Raw genomic sequence first — 22,080 nt, forward strand, 5'->3', positions numbered from 1 at the left:
TATATTATATACAAAATTATTATATACAAAATTATTATCTAAATTATTAGATATCATTATCATATATTATTATATACAAATATTATTATTACTATGCAAAATTATATTGTATATTATAAAATTAGTATATACAATTATCATATACAAAATGATTATATACAATATTATTATATACAATTATTATATACAGTTATCATTATATACAATTATTATATACAAAATACATAGCAGCAAGTACCAACCAAACTTTACTTATATGCTTATAGCCTCCTGGGCATTATTTTCCTTTAATTACGAAGAATTTGGAGAGTAGACTTATACAGCATCAAGCACTGTCATACAAAACTAGTCATTTAATCAAAATTCTATTCCATTCTGTCTACTACAAAGGGGGAAAGGAATTTTCTCACTTCCTATCTGCATACTCTCCACTCTATATAACTTTATATCCTGACAGAGATAAAAATGAACCACTGTGCTCTGGAAGTTTCCGAACTGGCAGAACATCTAACAAAACAAATATCCTTTGTTACTCATGTCATTTCCAGTAAATCCTTAATCTTTGGCCAAAGTTCTCTAGGTACAAACTTCTAGGTGCAAACATTTTCTGTGAATGTCCAGAGTGAATGTTTTAAGATTTCCAGGACAAATGCAATGACTCCACTCTGCCATCATAGTACCAAAACAGCTATAGACAATACATAAGTAGATGAGTATGGCTGTGTTCCAATAAAACTTTATTTACAAAACAGGCCAACCCTGGCCACAGAACATACTTCCCCCCTACTTGCCACTTAGCCACATAAGAGAAAAACATCTCTGCCACTGTCCCAGATTTTTACAATCTCTTTCTCTAGCTCCTTCTCACTTTCCTCTCACCTCCATGCTAAGTCCTGCCTTGTCCATTCTCTAGGTAACAACCCTCCAGAAGATGGAAATTGTCAACAGCACATTGTTAACTGAGTTCATCCTGACAGGAATTCCCTACCCACTCAGGATAAGGACATTTCTTTCTGTGTTCTTTTTGCTGATCTACATTCTGACTCAGCTGGGGAACCTGCTTATTCTAATCACTGTCTGGGTAGATGTGCAACTCCATTCCCATCCCATGTACATCTTGGTGTTCTCTCCATCATCAACATGGCCATATCCATGACCATTGTTCCTCGACTCATGATGAATTTCGCTTTAGGCCTCATGCCCATCTCATTTGGTGGCTGTGTCACTCAGCTCTATTTCTATCACTTCCTGGGAAGTACCCAGTGCTTCCTCTACACCCTGACGGCCTATGACAGGTACCTGGCAATATGTTGGCCCCTGCACTACCCTGTGCTCACAAATGCTAAGCTGACTACCTTACTTGTGGTTGGAGCTTGGGTGGCAGGATCCATCCATGGGCTTCTCCAGGCCATCCTAAGCTTTCATCTGCCTTACCGTGGGCCCAACCAGGTGGAGTACGTTTTTTGTGACATCCCTGCAGTTTTAAAGTTGGCCTGTGCTGATACAACAGTCAATGAGCTGGTGACCTTTGTGGACATTGGGGTGGTGGTTGCCAGTTGCTTCACCCTGATTCTCCTCTCCTAAATACAGATCATTCAGGCTATCCTGAGAATACATACAGCTGATGGGCAGCACCAGGCCTTTTCAACCTGCGGAGCCTATGTAATGTGGTAACTATGTACTGTGTGCCTTGTGCCTTCATCTACCTGAGACCTGAAACAAACAGCCCCCTGGACAGGGTAGGGGCTCTGTTCCCCACAGCCATCACTCCTTTTCTCAACCCCTTCATCTACACTCAGCGGAACCAAGAGATGAAACTGGGTCTGAAAAGAATGATAGGGGGCCCAAGGACTAAGAGTCAGGTTTGAAAGTGTCTGTCCCCACCTGGGGAAACCTTCATCTTTACAATTTTGTCTAATGTTTAGATATCAATGAGGATTTTTTCTTCTTGCTTTTTCTTTTAGTAGCCATATAATATCAATACATCAAGATCAAATACAGTTTAAGGTAAAATACTACTTCCCAGCAGTTCTTTAGTATCCCTTCCAGTTAAACAACTCAATTGCTCCAAGAATAGAGAATGAGATTAAAGCCACTCAGAAGACAGCAAAATCTGGCACACATGACATCTAGAAGATTGGCATACCAAAAACATCCAACAGGCTTTTTAGTCTCTAGGTTGACATTGGTCAATACTTCATAGGTTGGACTATGTTCTTTTGATGAGAGAATATTCTTTAGTTCTGTTTCAACTGGATATATACATTAGAGCTAGTGCTAGAAGAGAAACCATAGAGGCTTTGCTGTGTGCATTTTAATAGGCCTGGGTTGGAGAGCTTCCTGAGGCCACTATGTGCTATGAAAAGGAACTAAAGTACTTACTCTACCATGCCTGATGAAGAAATAAAGCTTCTCCTTTTTTATTATTATATTTTATTGATTATGCTATTACAATTGTCCTGATTTTCTCCCTTTGCCCCCCTCCACCCAGCACCCCTTGCTTCCTCAGACAATTCTTCTACCATTGTGCATGTCCATGGGTCATGTGTTTAAGTGCTTTGACTACTCCATTTCCTATACTGTACTTTACATCTCCATGGCCATTCTGTAACTACCTAGTTGTACTTGTTAGTCCCCTCATCTCTTTACCCATTCTATCCCTTCCCCCTCCTATCTGGCAACCTTCCAGTAACTAACTTCTTATCTCCTGCTTTTATGAGTTTTCCTTTATCTTTAACCTTTGGCCTTTTAATAATGATATTTCTTGGAGTGGGCCTCTTTGCATCCATCATAATTGGGACTCTCTGCACTTCCTGGACTTGCATGTCTATTTCCTTCACCAAATTAGGGAAGTTTCTTTCACTATTTTTTCAGAGAGATTTCCAATTTCTTATTCTTTCTCTTCTCCTCTGGCACCCCTATGAGGCAAATGTTGGACCTTTAAGTTGTCCCAGACTGTTTATATTATCCTCATTTGAGGGGGGGGGGGGGATTCTTTTTTCTTCTTGTTCTGCATAGTTGTTTTATGCTTCCTTATGTTCCAAATCATTGATCTGATTCTTGGCTTCATCCATTCTACTGTTGTTTCCCTGTAAACTGTTCTTTATTTCAATTAGTGTATCCTTCCTTTCTGACTGGGTTAAAGCTTATTTTAACTGGTGATTTCACAAACCAAACCAAATTAAACAATTCAAAAAAGGGCACACAATAAAATATTTTCAAATGTCTCAATTATAAATTCCTCCACACCAAAAAGTAAAGTACTGTATAAAATTTCCCATTACAATAGGACAATTAATCAAGGCACCAGGATAATTTATCCAAATTAGTATTTCATATCAATTTACACTCATGAGGTTGACAGCCTTTCACTGAGTTAGTCCAAAACCTAAACAATGTGGGCAAATTTTGTGCACTATATCTCTATGCATCCAATCTTAACTTATTATGCCTCTGTCTCATTCTCAGCTTTTTATATTAAATACTTGCTTTATCCACTGATGAAATTATGTTATCAATAAAGTCAAGTCTCTCAATCATAGCAGACAGCCAAGAGTTTAGTCATATGAACATTCACCTCCACAGAGACTCACAAGTCCGCCTAAACAGTATAGGATACAGAAAACTAACCATTTTCAATTTCTCAATATCCCATTCAGAAAATAAATAAATAAATCCACTAGATATCCACTCCCTCAAAACAGACAATTATTTTTTTAAGGCTTAAGCATTGATTTAAAAAAAATTTAAATATATTTTATTGATTATGCTATTACAGTTATCCCATTTCCCCCCTTTATTCCCCTCCACCCTGCACACCCCCTCCCTCCCATATTCCCCCCCTTTAGCTCATGTCCATGGGTCATACATGTAAGTTCTTTGGCTACTACATTCCCTATACTATTCTTAACCTCCCCCTGTCTATTTTCTACCTACCATTTATGCTACTTATTCTCTGTACCTTTCCCCCCTCTCTCCCTCTCCCACTCCCCTGTTGATAACCCTCCATGTGATCTCCATTTCTGTGGTTCTGTTCCTGTTCTAGTTGTTTGCTTAGTTTGCTTTTGTTTTTGTTTTAGGTGTGGTTGCTAATAAGTGTGAGTTTGCTGTCATTTTTACTGTTCCTATTTTTTATCTTCTTTTTCTTAGATAAATCCATTTAACATTTCCTATAATAAGGGCTTGGTGATGATGAACTCCTTGAACTTGACCTTATCTGAGAAGCACTTTATCTGCCCTTCCATTCTAAATGATAGCTTTGCTGGATAGAGCAATCTTGGATGTAGGTCCTTGCCTTTCATGACTTGGAATACTTCTTGCCAGCCCCTTCTTGCCTGTAAGGTCTCTTTGGAGAAATCAGCTGACAGCCTTATGGGAACTCCTTTGTAGGTAACTGTGTTCTTTTCTCTTGCTGCTTCTAAGATTCTCTCCTTCTGTTTCATCTTGGCTAATGTAATTGTGATGTGCCTTGGTGTGTTCTTCCTTGGGTGACACTTCTTTGGGACTCTCTGAGCTTCCTGGACTTCCTGGAAGTCTATTTCCTTTGCCATACTGGGGAAGTTCTCCTTCATTATTTGTTCAAATAAGTTTTCAATTTGTTGCTCTTCCTCTTCTCCTTCTGGTACCCCTATAATTCAGATGTTGGAATGTTTCAAGATGTCCTGGAGGTTCCTAAGCCTCTCCCCATTTTTCTGAATTCTTGTTTCTTCATTCTTTTCTGGTTGAATGTTCTTTCTTCCTTCTGGTCCACACTGTTGATTTGAGTCCCAGTTTCATTCTCATCACTATTGGTTCCCTGTACATTTTCCTTTATTTCACATAGCATAACCTTCATTTTTTCATCTAATTTGTGACCAAATTCAATCAATTCTGTGAGCATCCTGATTACCAGTGTTTTGAACTGTGCATCTGATAGGTTGGCTATGTCATCATGGCTTAGTTGTATTTTTTCCTGGAGCTTTGGTCTATTTTTTTCATTTGGGCCATTTTTTCTTTTTTCTTTTTTTTTTTTTTTTTGTCTCAGTGCACCTGTTATGTAGTAAGGGGCAGAGCCTTAGGTGTTCACCAGGGTGGGGTAACCCATGATGATGCGCTGTGACACTGTGGGGGGGGGGGGTCAGAGAGGGAACTATGGCACTTGCTCTTCTCTCTAATGGATTTCAGTCACTTCCTCTTCTACCTCAAGCAAATTGGGCCCTTCTGGTGCCGATTCCAGGGTGGGTGGGCTTGTGTGTGTTCTAGGACCCTGTAGGTCTCTCCAGCAAACTCTCCTGTGAGGCTGGGAGTTTCTCTCACTGCTGCCTCAAGCCCCTCAGTTGTTTTCAATCAGAGGCTTGAGGTTTTATTTCCCCACGCTGGAGCCCTGGGTTGCAAGGTCTGTCTCACTCCCCAGTTGTTCCTCCAGGTTTATCCTTGCGGCAAATGAGGGACCACCCACTCCACCAACCGCAGCCTCACTGGGTCTGCCAGCCGCCACCTTGCCATGAGTCCTCTCTGCCCAGCTGCCCATCTCCTCCCCTCCTACCAGTCTGGATGAATGTTTCTTCTTTAACTCCTTGGTTGTCAGACTTCCATACAGTTCGATTTTCTGTCAGTTCTTGTTGTTTTTGTTTTTAAATTGTTGTTGTCCTTCTTTTGGTTGTGTGAGGAGGCACGGAGTGTCTACCTACACCTCCATCTTGGCTGGAAGTCCCTAGACAATTATTTATTAAATAATTTTACCATATTTAGCAAATAAAATAGTTGAATAATGAATTATAAAAATAAGCATAAATATATAGTTGTTGAAACAAAAAAAAATTCCAAAGGCTATCATATATCTTGTTGCAGTTTCCCCAGGTGTTTACCACAATTATTATCATAGTTCTTTTCCTAACAACTAATAAAATAATATTATTACATGTCTTTATTCAATCCCATGGGTGGAGTGTTTTGGGGTTTCCAGGCTAAAGCCAGAGTGATCAATTCAAACCAAAAGAATAGGATTTTGATAAACCACATGGTCTTATCTAAGAGGTACAAAAGAGGAAAGAAGTAGGAGACAAAGAAAGATTGTTGACCCTTGACCAGTGTGGCTCAGTAGCTTGGGTGTCATCCTGAGTAGCGAAGCATCACTGGTTGGATTTTCCTGGTTGGGGCACATGCCTAGGTTGAGGATTCACTACCCAGTCTGGGCACATGCAGAAGGCAACCAATAGATGTTTCTCTCTCACATTGGTGTTTCTCTCCCTCTCTTTTTCCCTCCCTTCCCCTCTCTCTAAAAATAAATAAATAAAATATTTTTAAATGGTTATAAAAATGCTCAAGGAATTTAGTGAGAACTAGAAGGAACTTAGTGAGAATTACAGTAGTATGGAAAAAGGCATATAAACCATAAAAAAAGAACCAGTCAGAAAAGAATACAATATCTGAAATGAAGCATACACCAAAAGAAATAAACAGAAGGTTAAATGAAGCAGAGGACCAAATTAGTGATTTGGAAGACAAGGTAGCAGAAAGCATCTAATTAGAAGAGCAAAAAGAAAAAAGAATTTTTTTTAAATGTGGATCGTTTAAGGGACCTTTGGAACAAAATGAAGTGTCACAACATCACATCTTAGGGTACCAGAAGGAGAAGAGAGAGAGCAAAGAATTGAGAACATATTTGAAGAAATAATGACCAAAACCTTCCCTAACCTGGCGAAGGAAAAAGACACATGAGTTCAAGAAGTGCAGAGAGGGGGAGGGAGGTGGGACTGGCTGGGATGGGGTGGAGGGATGGGGAGAAAATGCAGACAATTGTAACTGAATAAAAATATAAATAAATAAATAAATAAATAAATAAAAAGTGCAGAGAGTCCCAAACAAGATGAACTCAAAGAGGCTTACACAAGGTACATCATAATTAATATGGCAAAATTAAAGACAAAGAGAGAATTTTAAAAGCTGCAAGAGAAAAATATTTAGTTACCTGCAAGAGAGCTCCCATAAGACTGTCAGCTGATTTCTCAACAGAAACATTTCAGGCCAGAAGAGATTGGCATGAAATATTCAAAGTGATGAAAAGCAAAAACCTGCAACCAAGACTATGTTACCCAGCAAGGCTATCATTTAAAATTGAAAAAGAAATAAAGAGCTTCCCAGAAAAGAAAAAGGTAAAGGAGTTTGTTACCACCAAAGCAGTATTATAAGAAATGTTAGTGGGAGGAGAAGGAGAAGAAAAAAGAGGAGTAGGAGGAGGAGAAACAGAGGAACCTAGTTAAAAGAATAAAATGGCAGTAAATATGTACCTATTGATAATCATTTTAAATGTAAATAGCTTAAATGCTCCAACCAAAAGACATACTATAGCTGAACAGATAAGAAAGCATGACCCACATAGATGCTATCTACAAGAGACCTACCTCAGAATGAAAGTTACACACAGACTGAAAATAAAAGGATGGAAAAAAATATTTCACACAAATGGAAATGAAAAGAAGTGCTGGGGTAGCAATACTTATATCTGACAAAATACAATCTGAAACAAAGGCTATAATAAGGGGCAAAGGACACTACATAATGATAAAGAGAGAAATCCAACAGGAGGATATAACACTTGTAAACATTTATGCACACAACATAGGAGCCCCTAAATATATAAAGCAAATTTTGATAAACATAAAAGAGAGAGACTGACAGTAAGACAATCATAGTAGGGGATTTTGACACCCCATTGACATCAATGGATATATCTTCCAGACAGAAAATCAACAAGGAAACAATAGCCTTAAATGACACATCAGAACAGGTGGACTTAACTGATACCTTCGAACATTTCATCCTAAAGCAGCAGAATATGTGTTCTGTTCAATTGCATATGGAACATTTTCTAGGATAGACCACATGTTAGAACACAAAACAAGTCTCAATAAATTTAAGAAGATTGAGATCACATCAATCGCCTTTTATGACCATAGTGGTGTGAAAATAGAAATCAATCTCAAGAAAAAAATACTAAAAAAACATGCAAAGACTTGGAGGCTAAATAACATGTTAGTAAATAATAAATGGGTTAACAATGAGATCAAGGAAGTAATCAAAGGATACCTTGAAATGAATGAAAATAAGGACACAAAGTCCAAATCCTATAAAACACAGGTAAAGCAGTTTTAGGAGGGAAATTCATAGCATTACAGGATTACCTCAAGAAACAAGAAAAATCTCAAAGTAAACCATTTAACTTTACTCTTAAAGGAACTAGAAAAAAACAGCAAATAAACCCCGAAGTGAGTAGAAGAAAGGAAATAATAAAGATCAGAGCATAAATAAAGGAAACTGAATCTAAAAACAATACAAAAAATTGATGAAACCAAGAACTGTTTTTTTGAAAAGATAAAGGAGATTGATAAACCTCTAAGCAGACTCATCAAGAAAACAAGAGAGAGGACCCAAATAAATAAAATCAGAATTGAAAAGGAAGAAGTAATAACTGACACCAGAAAAATACAAAGGATTGTAAGAAAGTATTACAGGTAACTAGGTGCCAACAAATTGGACAATCTGGACAATCTGGATAAATTCCTAGAAATAAACAATCTTCCAAAACTGAATCAGAGGCCCTGGTTAGGTAGCTCAGTTGCTTAGAGCACTGTCCCAATATGCCAGGTTGAGGGTTCGATCCCCATTCGGGGCACCTAGAAGAAGCAACCAATGAATGCATAAATAAATGGAACAACAAATTGTTACGTCTCTCTCTCTCTGTCTCTCTCTCTCTCTCTCTCTCACATGCCTGTGTTGGGTCCAGATCCCCAGTAGGGGGCACACGAGAGGCAACCATACATTGATGTTTCTCTCCCTCTCTTTCTCCCTCCCTTCCTCTCTCTCTAAAAATAAATAAAATCTTTTTTAAAAAATAAAATAAATTCCTGCTTTGATAATTCCAACATCCCTGCCATAACTGAGTCTGATTTTAATATTTGCATTGTGTGGGGAACTGTTCCAAGCATGGGAAATGTGGCTCAGCCCCACTCGGAAAAGCCAGTGGGGTGCGAGGTTGTGGGCAGGACCCACGACCATGGATAGGTTCTCCCGTGGGAAATCAGGCCTGCATTGTACATAGGCTTCTATGAGACTTGCTCTTGCTAAAACTCCCTCACCCTGAATTGAGGCAGCAAATGTTTACTGAGTACCTTTAACTTCCTAAAGTTTGCGCTAAACCACCCAAGTATGGAGTGTGAGCAGTTTCCCCCTTGAGCTGTAACATCCTTCTCTTTGAAGTAATTAGTGGTATTTTTGTCCTTTGTTGTCCTTAAAAGGTAATCACCTGTGGTGAACCTGTGCATAGTAAATGAGGACCATCCTCGATGTAATGTGCCCAGAAAAGCAATAAAATCCTGTCCAGGCAGGGGTCGGCTCTGTCTCTCTTGGAGTCTCTCTAGCCCTCTCGCCCTCTCTCACTTAGAGAATGGCCATGCCATCCCTTTTTCTCCACAGCATTTCTGTAGTCCATGTGTATTGGTATATTGCAGCCACAACACAGTATCCCATGGGCCGAGATCTGCGTCAGCATCGTCTCTTCAAACTGTGTTTTGTTTGTTTGTTTATAGGGTTCTTTGTTTTTGTTTTATTTTGTTTTTTCTTTTATTGTGTCTTATACTTTTTTCTTGATAACTGGGTATAATATATTGAGTAAAAAGGACTACTGTAAATATGACTTTAGTAATATAGTAGTGAGGGATGGGGAGAGGGTAAGCATTCTATAGTGTTATAATTAGATCTGAGTCTTTTACTCAGCCTGGACATGTGGGCTGTGAACTCTACATATGCTTCTCAGTACCCTCTCAGAAAGACAGGGACAGGATGGCTAGAAGGGACTAGAGTTGAGTATTTCCTTTCTTCCAGGTCAGTTAGGCTATGACAATATCCCAGCAGGTTAGGCTCTGGTTAAATAGTTTCCCCTGAAGGCAGGACTTGTAAGAAAGACAAAGCTCTGCCTTATTTCAAAATGGTTTCATTTTCCCTCCTGCTACTAGAAGCATGATGGATTTTTCTGATATACTTTGGGAGACTAAGGTAGAGGTCCTGGAGGTAAAACTCAAAAAACCTGGGGAATCCCCATAACTAGATCTCCTGGAGTTTTTCATCTCTCAGACTGAGCTTCCAGGAAATTGTCAATTTTACAGTTCAGGCTTCCTTTCCCCATTGGTTCAGAGACTGCTGCTTAATGTGTCAAGGTAGATTTATCAATTGTAACAAATGTACCTCTCTAGTGGGAACATTGATAATGGGGAGGCTATGGATGGGGACAGGGTGTGTATTAGACATCTCTGTACCTTATGCTCAATTGTGCTGTAAATCTAAAACTGGTCTAAAAAAACCCATATTTTTTAAAAGACCTTGGAATAGATCTAGGGAAGGCCAAAAGATATAAATAAAAGCTGGGGAAGTAGAATTTCAGAAGGGAAAAAAAAGTAAAAAGGAGCAATTAGCCTTGACTAGTGTGGCTCAGCTAGTTGGGCGTAATTCCTCAAAGTGAAAGGTCGCTGCTGGTTGATTCCCAGTCAGGGCACGTGCCTGGGTTGTAGGTCGGCCCCTGGTCTGGGACACATAGCAAAGGCAATGATTTGGTGTTTCTCGATGTTTCTCTCCATCTTCCTCCCTAACTTCCACTCTCTCTAAAAATTAATAAATAAAATCTTTTTTTTAAAGGAGCAATTAGTCAACATATTAAGTATGCTTTTATTTCATCTTATTTATACAGAAAACTAAGATGAGCCAACTGCAATTTTTTATTGTTTTATTTGTTTTTAAATGTTTTAAATGTGTTTATTGATTTACTGAGAGCTTACTACGTGCCAGGCACTATGCCACGCCTAGGGTATACAGTGGATGGTCCTTCCTCGGAGTTCTCATAGCTTGCTATGGACGGCTTTTGGAACCGAGGGGCACATCAGGAGAACCACAGGCAGGTTCTGACACTTGTCTATTGATGTGTTTGGATAGCAGTGGGAGCATACCTGGAAGTCTACAGGGCCCAGAGTGTGTCCCAAGATGACCTATGGTGAGTATCCTTGACTGAAGAATTTTTGAAGATTTTAATGTCTCCAATTTTACTTAAACTAAAAACATTGTCCGCTTTTCACATTACTCTGTGCAACCCATTCCAAGGCCCACCCCATCGCTCCTCCTCCTATACCTGTCCTCAGCTTTTGCTATCCAGATTTACCAAATAAATCTTTCCACCCATTCCAACTCCTGCTGTTCTTCACAGCTAGTCTCTGGGCTCAGCCCCAAGCCTTAAGGGGTAGTAAATGGATTCAGAATTCGTACTCAAACACAGATCCCCATGGAAACCAAAAGACTAAGAAAACAATGACAGGAAGTACTGCATGACCTTTTAGGCTCACTCTTCAAATTCTTTTCGCTCTCCAGGGGTGAAGGCACTTAACTAGCGGAATGAAAGAACCTGACCCCTCCCCCGGACCCTCAAAGTCTTAAGAACCTATCTTCTTTGATTGTAAGTGAAGAGCAGTGGGACATCTCCACCTGGTGGTAGAAATACCAAATTACCTCCAAGGAGAGATTGGTGAGTGAGAGCCTGTAATGCAGGCTACTAAGTAGCTGCAAAAGGAAGAAGGTGAAAAGATGTAACAAGCAGGAAATTCTCCCAGGAAAGTGTTTAGCTGTGATGCATTTAATACTTACTCTTTCTCACATATATTTTACAATACTTAAATATCATCTTTATGTTGATGATTCAGGGTTTGGGTTTTTTTGTTTGTTTGTTTGTTTTGCATCCAACCCAAATATGGGTATATGAGCTTGTTTCATATCTCCTAACTTCATAGTAGATATTTTCTACCCAAATGTCTTGTTGTAACCACAAATTCAGCATAACTGGAGGTGGATCGTGCTCTTCTCTTCCTTTCCTTTCCCCTCCAGAGGGCAGACTTTGCTAGCTTACAAAGGGAAACCAGAAGATTTACTCCACTGTCTTGTTGATGTATCCCAGAGTTGAAGTGCTAGCATTCTTCCCGTCCCATCATGGAAGAGAAGAGCACGATCCACCTCCAGTTATGCTGAATTTGTGGTTACAACAAGACATTTGGGTAGAAAATATCTACTATGAAGTTAGGAGATATGAAACAAGCTCATATACCCATATTTGGGTTGGATGCAAAACAAACAAACAAACAAAAAAACCCAAACCCTGAATCATCAACATAAAGATGATATTTAAGTATTGTAAAATATATGTGAGAAAGAGTAAGTATTAAATGCATCACAGCTAAACACTTTCCTGGGAGAATTTCCTGCTTGTTACATCTTTTCACCTTCTTCCTTTTGCAGCTACTTAGTAGCCTGCATTACAGGCTCTCACTCACCAATCTCTCCTTGGAGGTAATTTGGTATTTCTACCACCAGGTGGAGATGTCCCACTGCTCTTCACTTACAATCAAAGAAGATAGGTTCTTAAGACTTTGAGGGTCCGGGGGAGGGGTCAGGTTCTTTCATTCCGCTAGTTAAGTGCCTTCACCCCTGGAGAGCGAAAAGAATTTGAAGAGTGAGCCTAAAAGGTCATGCAGTACTTCCTGTCATTGTTTTCTTAGTCTTTTGGTTTCCATGGGGATCTGTGTTTGAGTACGAATTCTGAATCCATTTACTACCCCTTAAGGCTTGGGGCTGAGCCCAGAGACTAGCTGTGAAGAACAGCAGGAGTTGGAATGGGTGGAAAGATTTATTTGGTAAATCTGGATAGCAAAAGCTGAGGACAGGTATAGGAGGAGGAGCGATGGGGTGGGCCTTGGAATGGGTTGCACAGAGTAATGTGAAAAGCGGACAATGTTTTTAGTTTAAGTAAAATTGGAGACATTAAAATCTTCAAAAATTCTTCAGTCAAGGATACTCACCATAGGTCATCTTGGGACACACTCTGGGCCCTGTAGACTTCCAGGTATGCTCCCACTGCTATCCAAACACATCAATAGACAAGTGTCAGAACCTGCCTGTGGTTCTCCTGATGTGCCCCTCGGTTCCAAAAGCCGTCCATAGCAAGCTATGAGAACTCCGAGGAAGGACCATCCACTGTATACCCTAGGCGTGGCATAGTGCCTGGCACGTAGTAAGATCTCAGTAAAATATTTGTTGAATGAATGAATGAATGATCCCTAGAATAGGATGGCCTTGACTACTCTTACCTAGTTCTAGCTTGAGATAAGACAAAGAAAAGGGTTTGTTTCTGCCTTAAAATCATCAAAATATAAATGTCTTCATTCACTGATTAACTCAGAGATTGATTAGGGAGTTTTGTTGTTCTGCTTAAATCAGAGAGTTTTTTCATATTTGCATTACTACTAGCCCCTGTTTCTAAGAATATTTGCATTTCTGTCTGTCTGGGCTATTCATTGAAGTATCTATTCACAGACTGCAATTGATCTACATGTGAACAGCATTCTACCTGGAGATGGAATCCAGTCTTCTCTCTTAGTCCCTCACTCACCAATCCCACCCTTCCTCCTCACTTTCTCTCCCATTATCGTGTTTAATTACTACTCTTTGTAACTATCTAACTTATTTCCCTTCATTTTTATTGCTTGTCTCCTCCCACAGGTAACAAGCTCCTTGCTGCATTCTTCACAGAGCCTTCTGCTCTAAATTTTAGAGTCTAAATGTTAAAGTCTTAATTTTTTTTGAAAACTCCAATTTAAGTGAATTCTTCATGATCCTCCTTTAATCTATTCACTCTCCCACCTTCCAATTGGAAGTGATCTTTCCTTCCCCTAAATGTGTACACATTTCATCTGCCTCTCCAGTGCACTCACCATTGCTGTCTATACAAGAGAGCTTAATAATATTAGCCAGAAAATGTAGTGAGCTTGAAAGACTGGCCAGGCACTGGGCCAAATGCTTTAACTGAGTTTTGCTAAATCTCCACCACAATCCTATGAAGTAGAAACTATTAATCTCATTTTTATATGAGGAAATCTCCCTCAGAGAAGTTAAGTAAAATGCCCAAAATTATGCAGTTGATAAGTGGTGAAGGCAATTCAAACCCCGATACCCATATCCCAGAATACACATAGTCTTGAAAGCACAGGCTCTGTTCTAAGATAAATGCATGAGAGCTTCAGTTTCATAATTCATAGCTGCATGGTCCTCAGCAAATTACTAACCTCTCTAAAACTCAATTTCCTAACTGGTGAGATGGAGATAATAATGTCTACCTCACAAGGTTACTGTAAGAAAGAATGTAATTAAAGAGCCTCATATGGCCTTGTCACAAAGAATTGGCCCATAAATAGTAGCTATTCACATCTGCTTACCTGTTTTTCCTCCTATATCAAAGTAATGTTTCTTCAGGAAGGATCTGGTTTTATTCTCTGTGTATTTATGACATCTAGCACAGTGTTTTATACATAGTAACCATGGACACGTGTTTAACAGAAAGATGGAGGAAGGGGTGGAGGGATGGATTTATTGCCAGTGGCCAATCAGTCAAGTTTCCCTCCTTCCCATGGAACTTTATGCATGCCTGTATGAAATTCTCACATGATATTATATATATATATGTTTTGTTTAACATCGCCTTTCTCAGGGAGAGGAAGGGTCTATGTCCTATAACCTTTGTAACCCTACCATCTCAGTTCCCTTAATATGAGCATGAATATGATTTTATGTTGATAAATGTATTTTTAAAAATTCTACATTCCTCCTAAATGCAGGTCCCATGAGTGAAATATGAAGTGTATTTGATAAATTTTTAATGAGAGTGTATCTAATTGGAAGATCTAGCATGGTCCTTATGTCCAAAGGAAGGAAAGGATTTCTCTGGCCTGCACTTGGTTTTAAATCCTTAGGTGATTCTGCCATCTGGAGATATAGAATCATGAACCTGTAAGCTGCTTAGGGGTTTCTTTTGTTTGTTTGTTTTGTTTTGTTTAATCTTTATTGCATTTTTTACATTACCTTTTAGTCCCTGTAAATCCCCCCCCCCCAGCAATCACCACACTGTTGTCCATGTCCATGAGTCCTTTTTCCTTCTCACTCAATCCCTCCACCCCTTAACCTTCCCCCCACTAGCTGTCTTTCTGCTCTCCATCTATGAGTCTGTCCCCATGCTTTGGTTTTTGACTGGATTTCCTTCTGGAAGTCACAAAGATCATCAGCAGGCCTGAGGGGTGTTCATAGACTATAATATTTTTAATTAATTTAATTCAAATTAAATTTCAATATGCAAATTATAATTACATTAAGGTCTGCAAAAAAAAGGGAGAGATGACAATGTCAAGAATGTAGTCAATCCCACTCTGGCATTCCATTCAATGAGTACAGAGTTAGTTAGCTTTCTTGTCCCCTCTCTAACAGCATGAGTGTCATTCTATAGTGAGAAGTGCATATTTTTCAATTCTACCTACCCGCTAATGCAGGCCAATTACATCATCTGATATCTAGCCAAAGAAATGATCTTCTGCTCCAATACTGGAGAAAAACTGGTCTCCGGTACATTCCTTTCGCAGGGGTTTTCAACTTTGACTCTAAGTGACTTTAGTCGTGAGTGATGCCTTTAGAAACTGACCCCTATGAATTAATTATTGCAGAACCCTATGTAGAAATTGTTGCAATAGACACATTTCGTTGGTCAGTATATTCACATGCAAAGCACAGAGGTCAAAGCTGGGTGAGAAAATCATCTGGTCTAACTTAATCAGTGCAAATGAGAAAACTGAGGTCTGGAGAGGTAAAGATATTTTCCAAGATAATTTAACTGGGAAGTGGAAGAGTCTGACTAGAACCTAAGTCAATGGCTTTGGCCACTAAAAATGGAAATGTGTGGCGCTGGCTGGTGTGGCTCAGTAGATTGAGCACTGGCCTGCTAAACAAAGGGTCACTGGTTCAATTGTCAGGCAGGACACGTGCCTGGGTTGCAGGCCAGGTCCCCAGTAGGGGGAGCATGAGAGGCAACCACACACTGATGTTTCTCTCTCTCTTTCTCCTTCCCTTCCCTTCTCCCTAAAAATAAATAAATAAAATCTTTTTTTTTTTTTAAAGAAATACGTATCTAGTTGTCAAGTTGACTTTCAGTATAAGGTCCTAGACTATAGAAACAGCATGAGATTATGTTTACATATAATTCATTGTGCCCAGCTAGCAAAGACTGAATACCCAGTGGTTATAAAAGAATGGACAAAGTATGATTTTGTATAAATGTGCTTTTTATTTTGAAAATGATATATTTTGAGAATATTATACTAAGTGAAATATGCCAGTCAGTAAAAGACAAATACCATATGATCTCACCTATAAGAGGGATCTAATGAACAAAAATAGAACCACAGGCATAGAAACAAGAAACAGACTGACAGTGACCAGAGGGGAGGTGGGAGGGGGATAATGGTGGAAAGAAGGGGAAGGGCCAAGTCAAAGAACATGTATGAATAACCCATGGACATGGACAACAGTGAGAGAATTGACTGTGGGAGCAGGGAGTGGGATGGGCGGAGGAGGGCAAAGGGGGACAAGTCAGGACAATTGTAATAGAATAATAAAAAATGATTAAAAAGGAAATTACATATTTTTTAAGCTCTTAGTTTTATAAGATCTTAAAATTAGCCCTGGCTGCGTAGCTCAGTTGGTTGGATAACCATCCCAAAGCACCAAGGTTGAGGGTTCAATCATGGGTCAGGGCACATAAGAGAATCAATCAGTGAATGCATAAATAAATAGAACAACAAATCACCATTTATCTCTCTCTCCCCCCTTCCTCTTTCTCTCTAAAATCAATAAATTTTTTTTATCCTTACTCAGGACATGCTTATTGATTTTAGAGAGAGGAGAAAGGAGGGGAGAGAGAGGAAGAGAAACATCAATTTGTTACCTGTCATACGTGCCCCTACCAGGAACCAAACCCACAATCCAGGCATGTGCCCTGACCAAGAATCGAACTTTTGCCCTTTCAATTTACGGGACAGCACTCCAACCAACTGAGCCACACCAGCCAGGGCAACAAATTTTTATTTAATTTAATTAAAATAAAAGATCTTACATTTAGAAGGGCTTTCATAGTGTTGCAATAGTTATGACACTCTTTTGTTTGTTTTCTAAGATTTTGAATTATGTAACGTGATTTTATTGAGTTTATTTTCTTTTTCTTTTATTAATTGATTTTTAGAGAGAGAGAGAGAGAGACAAAGAGAAACACTAATATGTTGTTCCACTTATCTGTGCATTATTGGTTGACTCTTGCATGTGCCCTGATGGGGGATTGAACTCGCAACCTTGGTGTATTGGGAGGATGCTCTAACCAACTGAACTACCCAGCCTGGCCAGGGCCGAGTTTATTTTCCAAGGCTATTTTTCAGTTACCTTGGCCAGTGAGGGGAAGTATTCTTCCTTTTCAAGCAAATAAAGTTAATATTTGTATTTCAAGCTGACTAAATAAAGATGGACAGCTGAGAAATGATGTGTGCAGAAGGATGGCTGAGCTTTACAGTATAAAGACAGGGTAGGTGATAGAAAGAGTGACTCTTCTTGAATAACAGGCCTATTTCTCCCAAGTCTCCCTCTGTACCCTCTCTTTTCTTCCACCCTTTCATCTCATTTTTTGCAAACATGTAGATACCGTGGTAACATTTATTCTTTGATCAAAAGATGGTAATGGGGTCATTAAACCAGATAGGGCAAAGAAAGATCTAAACCTCATAGAGAAGAATTTGATCATTAGGGTCATTCCTCAATCATCCTCAGTATCTGCTCTAAATCCAGTGATCCCCTCTCCTCAACTTTGTATAAACATTTTTAAAAATATTTTATTTATTTATTTTTAGACAGAGAGGAAGACAGGGAGAGAAACAACAATATGTGGTTGCCTCTTGAGCACCCTCAAATGGGGACCTGGCCTGCAACCCAGGCATGTGCCCTGAGTGGGACTTGAACTGGCAACCCTTTGGTTCGCAGGCTGATGCTCTATCCATGGAGCCACACCAGTCAGGCCAAACACTTAAACTATACATATTTACATTTCTCTCCCTCTCTCTCTCTCTCTTTCTCTCTCTCTCTCTCTCTCTCTGTCTCTCCCCATATATATATTATATTATATGGGGAGAGACAGAGAGATAGATATTTTTTATATATATGTTATAGATATAATATCTAGCAATATCTAGATAGATATTATAGATAGATGTTATATATATATATATAATATCTAGCAATATCTAGAGAGAGAGAGGAGAGAGATAGCATCCACAAGATGAATAGTAAATTTTGAACCTCATATTAAACTCCATGGGATTAAGTGGATCATGGGGTCAAGAAAATGTACAATGTATTTTAAGATCAACAAAGAATAATGAATGGAACACTATGTGATTATTAAATAATATAAGTACTAAATTGCCATCCATTCTCATACAAAAGCTCAATTGCAGTGAAACATAGGGTTCTCCACAATATACACTACGGTCCTTTCCATGCATTTTGATCTCCCATATTTAAGCCAGTTGCCATTTACTTCAAACCCACAAGTCCAGTAAAGTCAATAGTCACAGTAATCCTTCCAGTTCTTAACTCCTGTAACCGTTAACTTGTTTGCCATCCTATTCCAGCCTCTTTGGACTTTCCGGTTGCCTGTGGGATCTTCAGCTCCTCCTGGTTCTCCTCAAGGATTCTGGCATTGATTTACCCCATCAGCTCTCCTTACTTTGAACTATCTTCTGTCATAGTAAACTTGCTCTAATCAGTTGCCTGGGAACAATGTGTCTTAACTTATTTTGAGGCCATAAGACCAGTTCTAGGATTGATGAAGAGGAACCATATCAGAAGTCCCTAAGAGTCCTGGCACAAATTATCCCAATTAGATGATAAATAAAGCAGTGGCATAATTTGGAAATGGAAATATCTGCAATGTAAAACAACAACAAAGATAACACCAAAAGTTTGAAGTCTACCTTTGGCTGGTGTGGCTCAGTGGATTGAGTACCAGCCTGTGAACTGAAAGGTCATTGGTTCGATTACCGTTCAGGGCACATACCTGGATTGCAGGCCAGGTCCCCAGTAAGGGGCATTCGAGAGGCAACCAACTGATTTGATGTTTCTCTCCCACTCTTCCTCCCTTCCCCTCTCTCTAAAAATAAATAAAGAAAGAATTTTTTTAAAGATTGAAGTCTAAAAGATCTGCATAATAATAATCTGGACAGCATGTATTTTATTTTCTGTTGTGCAGATATTTGTTGAACAAATGAATGTGAATGAATAAATTCTACTAAGGGCAGACTTAAAGCATCTGCACTTAAAATATAAGTAGTAATCAGTTAGGCATCATCAAGAACTTTCTCAGTACTTAGTCACTAAAGACTCCCTTTGCTGGGAAGAGACTAAAGTGGGGAAGGAATTATTATCTGACTGAAATAGTTTAAGGTGTGAAGTTATTGGAATGGAATTAGCTTCTAAAACACAATGGTCCTCACATGGAAAAAAAGTCTATAATTTCCAGAGAGGAGGAAAAATTAATTTAAGATCTATTTTTTTTTAATTTTTTATTCATGGATTTGAGAGAGAGAGAGAAACATCAACTTTTTGTTTCACCCATTTATACATTCATTGGTTGAATGTATATATATGCCTTGCCTGAGGACTGAACCCACTACCTTGGTGTATCTGGATGACGCTCTAACCATCATCCAGATATAACCATCATCCATTGGGTAGCTCTAACTGAGCTATCTGGCCAGGGCTAAGATCTATTTTTTAAATGTATTTTATTGATTATGCTATTACATTTGTCCCATTTTCTACCCCCCTTCAATTCACTCCATTCTGCACACCCCCTCCCTCCCATATCCCCCCCCCTATAGTTCATGTCCATGGGTCATACTTAAAAGTTCTTTGGCTACTATATTTCCTATACTATTCTTAACCTCCCCCTGTCTATTTTCTACCTACCATTTATGCTACTTATTCTCTGTACCTTTCCCCCCTCTCTCCCTCTCCCACTCCCCTGTTGATAACCCTCCGTGTGATCTCCATTTCTGTGGTTCTGTTCCTGTTCTAGTTGTTTGCTTAGTTTGCTTTTGTTTTTGTTTTAGGTGTGGTTACTAATAAGTGTGAGTTTGCTGTCATTTTTACTGTTCATATTTTTGATCTTCTTTTTCTTAGATAAATCCCTTTAACATTTCATATAATAAGGGCTTGGTGATGATGAACTCCTTTAACTTGACCTTATCTGAGAAGCACTTTATCTGCCCTTCCATTCTAAATGATAGCTTTGCTGGATATAGTAATCTTGGATGTAGGTCCTTGCCTTTCATGACTTGGAATACTTCTTGCCAGCCCCTTCTTGCCTGTAAGGTCTCTTTTGAGAAATCAGTGGCAGTCTTATGGGAAGTCCTTTGTAGGTAACTGTGTTCTTTTCTCTTGCTGCTTCTAAGATTCTCTCCTTCTGCTTAATCTTGAGTAATGTAATTATGATGTGCCTTGGTGTGTTCCTCCTTGGATCCAGCTTCTTTGGGACTCTGAGCTTCCTGGACTTCCTGGAAGTCTATTTCCTTTGCTAGATTGGGGAAGTTCTCCATTATTTGTTCAAATAAGTTTTCAATTTTTTGTTCTTCCTCTTCTCCTTCTGGCACCCCTATAATTCGGATGTTGGAACGTTTCAAGATGTCCTGGAGGTTCCTAAGCCTCTCCTCTTTTTTTTGAATTCTTGTTTCTTCATTCTTTTCTGGTTGGACGCTTCTTTCTTCCTTCTGGTCCACACCATTGATTTGAGTTCCAGTTTCCTTCCCATCACTGTTGGTTCCCTGTACATTTTCCTTTGTTTCTCTTGGCATAGCCTCCATTTTTCATCTAATTTGTGACCAAATTCAGTCAATTCTGTGAGCTTCCTAATTACCAGTGTTTTGAACTGTGCTTCTGATAGATTGGCTCTTTGTCACTTAGTTGTATTTTTTCTGGAGTTTTGATCTGTTTTCTCATTTGGGCCATTTTTTTTGTCTCGGCGCACCTGTTACTAGTAAGGGGCGGAGCTTAGGTGTTCACCAGGGCGGGGTAACACACGATGCTGCTGCTCTATGATGCTGTATATGGGGGAGGGGTCAGAGAGGGAGCGAGCAATGGTGCTTGCTCCACTCTCTGCCGGTTTTCAGTCACTCCCTCCACTACCCACAAGCAAATTGGGACTTTCTGGTGCTGCTTCCCAAGTGGGTAGGTTTTTGTGCATTCTAGGACCCTGTGGGTCTCTCCAATGAACTTTCCTGTGAGACTGGGAGTTTCTCCCACTGCTGCCTCAACCCCCTCATGTGTTTTCAATCAGAGGTTTGAGGCTTTATTTCCCCACGTTGGAACTCCAGGTTGTGCGGTCTATCCACCCAGTCCGCCAGCTGCTGCCTCAAGGGCCAGCTGCAGCTTTGCCCACCCTGCTCCACAATCTGCCACCTCGCTGGGTCTGCCAGCCGCCACCTTGCCACAAGTCCTCTCTGCCCGGCTGCCTGCCTCCATCCTTCCTACCGGTCTGGATGGATGTTTCTTCTTTATCTCCTTGGTTGTCGGACTTCCATACAGTTCAATTTTCTGTCATTTCTGGTTGTTTTTTGTTTTTAAATTGTTGTTGTCCTTCTTTTGGTTGTGCAAGGAGGCACAGTGTGTTTACCTATGCCTCCATCTTGGCCGGAAGTCCTTTTTTTATTTTTATTTTTTTTGTGCTTGGTTTCCCACTTATTTTTGCCTTGTTTCTTCTCCAGTTCCATAGTGTAGGAGAAAGGGAAATTCCCTGAGGTACTTACACTCTCTTGTTTTTAGTTTCCTTTTGTGAAAAGTGAGAGACTTGGAGATGATTCCTATGGCCGCTTTCAGCTCCCAAGTCTTTGGGAGTCCACTTGTTCTTCTTCATAAAGGTTCTTTCTGAAGGCTCTGACTATGTTTCTATTATATGTTGTCAATTATTCATATTTTCTGACATACTTCAATCCATATATTCCTATTCCTACAAAGATTTGCCTCTTTCTCATCACTCTGAATTTATTTTCCTTTCTCATGGCTTGGTTTCTTCCTTTCTTATGGCTTGGTTTCTCTCTCTCAAAGATTTTATTTACTTATTTTTGGAGAAGGGAAATGAGGGAGAAAGAGAGA

General features: G+C 39.5%; 1 protein-coding gene across 1 annotated transcript; it reads left to right on the forward strand.

The window, feature by feature from the left end:
- The first annotated feature begins 931 nt into the window (after positions 1-931).
- OR10G3 (olfactory receptor family 10 subfamily G member 3) lies at positions 932-1,868 on the forward strand. The gene is given in 3 exon segments (XM_024567972.2): positions 932-1,112; positions 1,115-1,663; positions 1,666-1,868. Coding segments are annotated over 3 exon segments (933 nt in total).
- Positions 1,869-22,080: the final 20,212 nt, after the last annotated feature.

This window comes from Desmodus rotundus, chromosome 7 (genome assembly GCF_022682495.2).
Source record: "Desmodus rotundus isolate HL8 chromosome 7, HLdesRot8A.1, whole genome shotgun sequence".
Classification (NCBI taxonomy): Eukaryota; Metazoa; Chordata; class Mammalia; order Chiroptera; family Phyllostomidae; genus Desmodus; species Desmodus rotundus.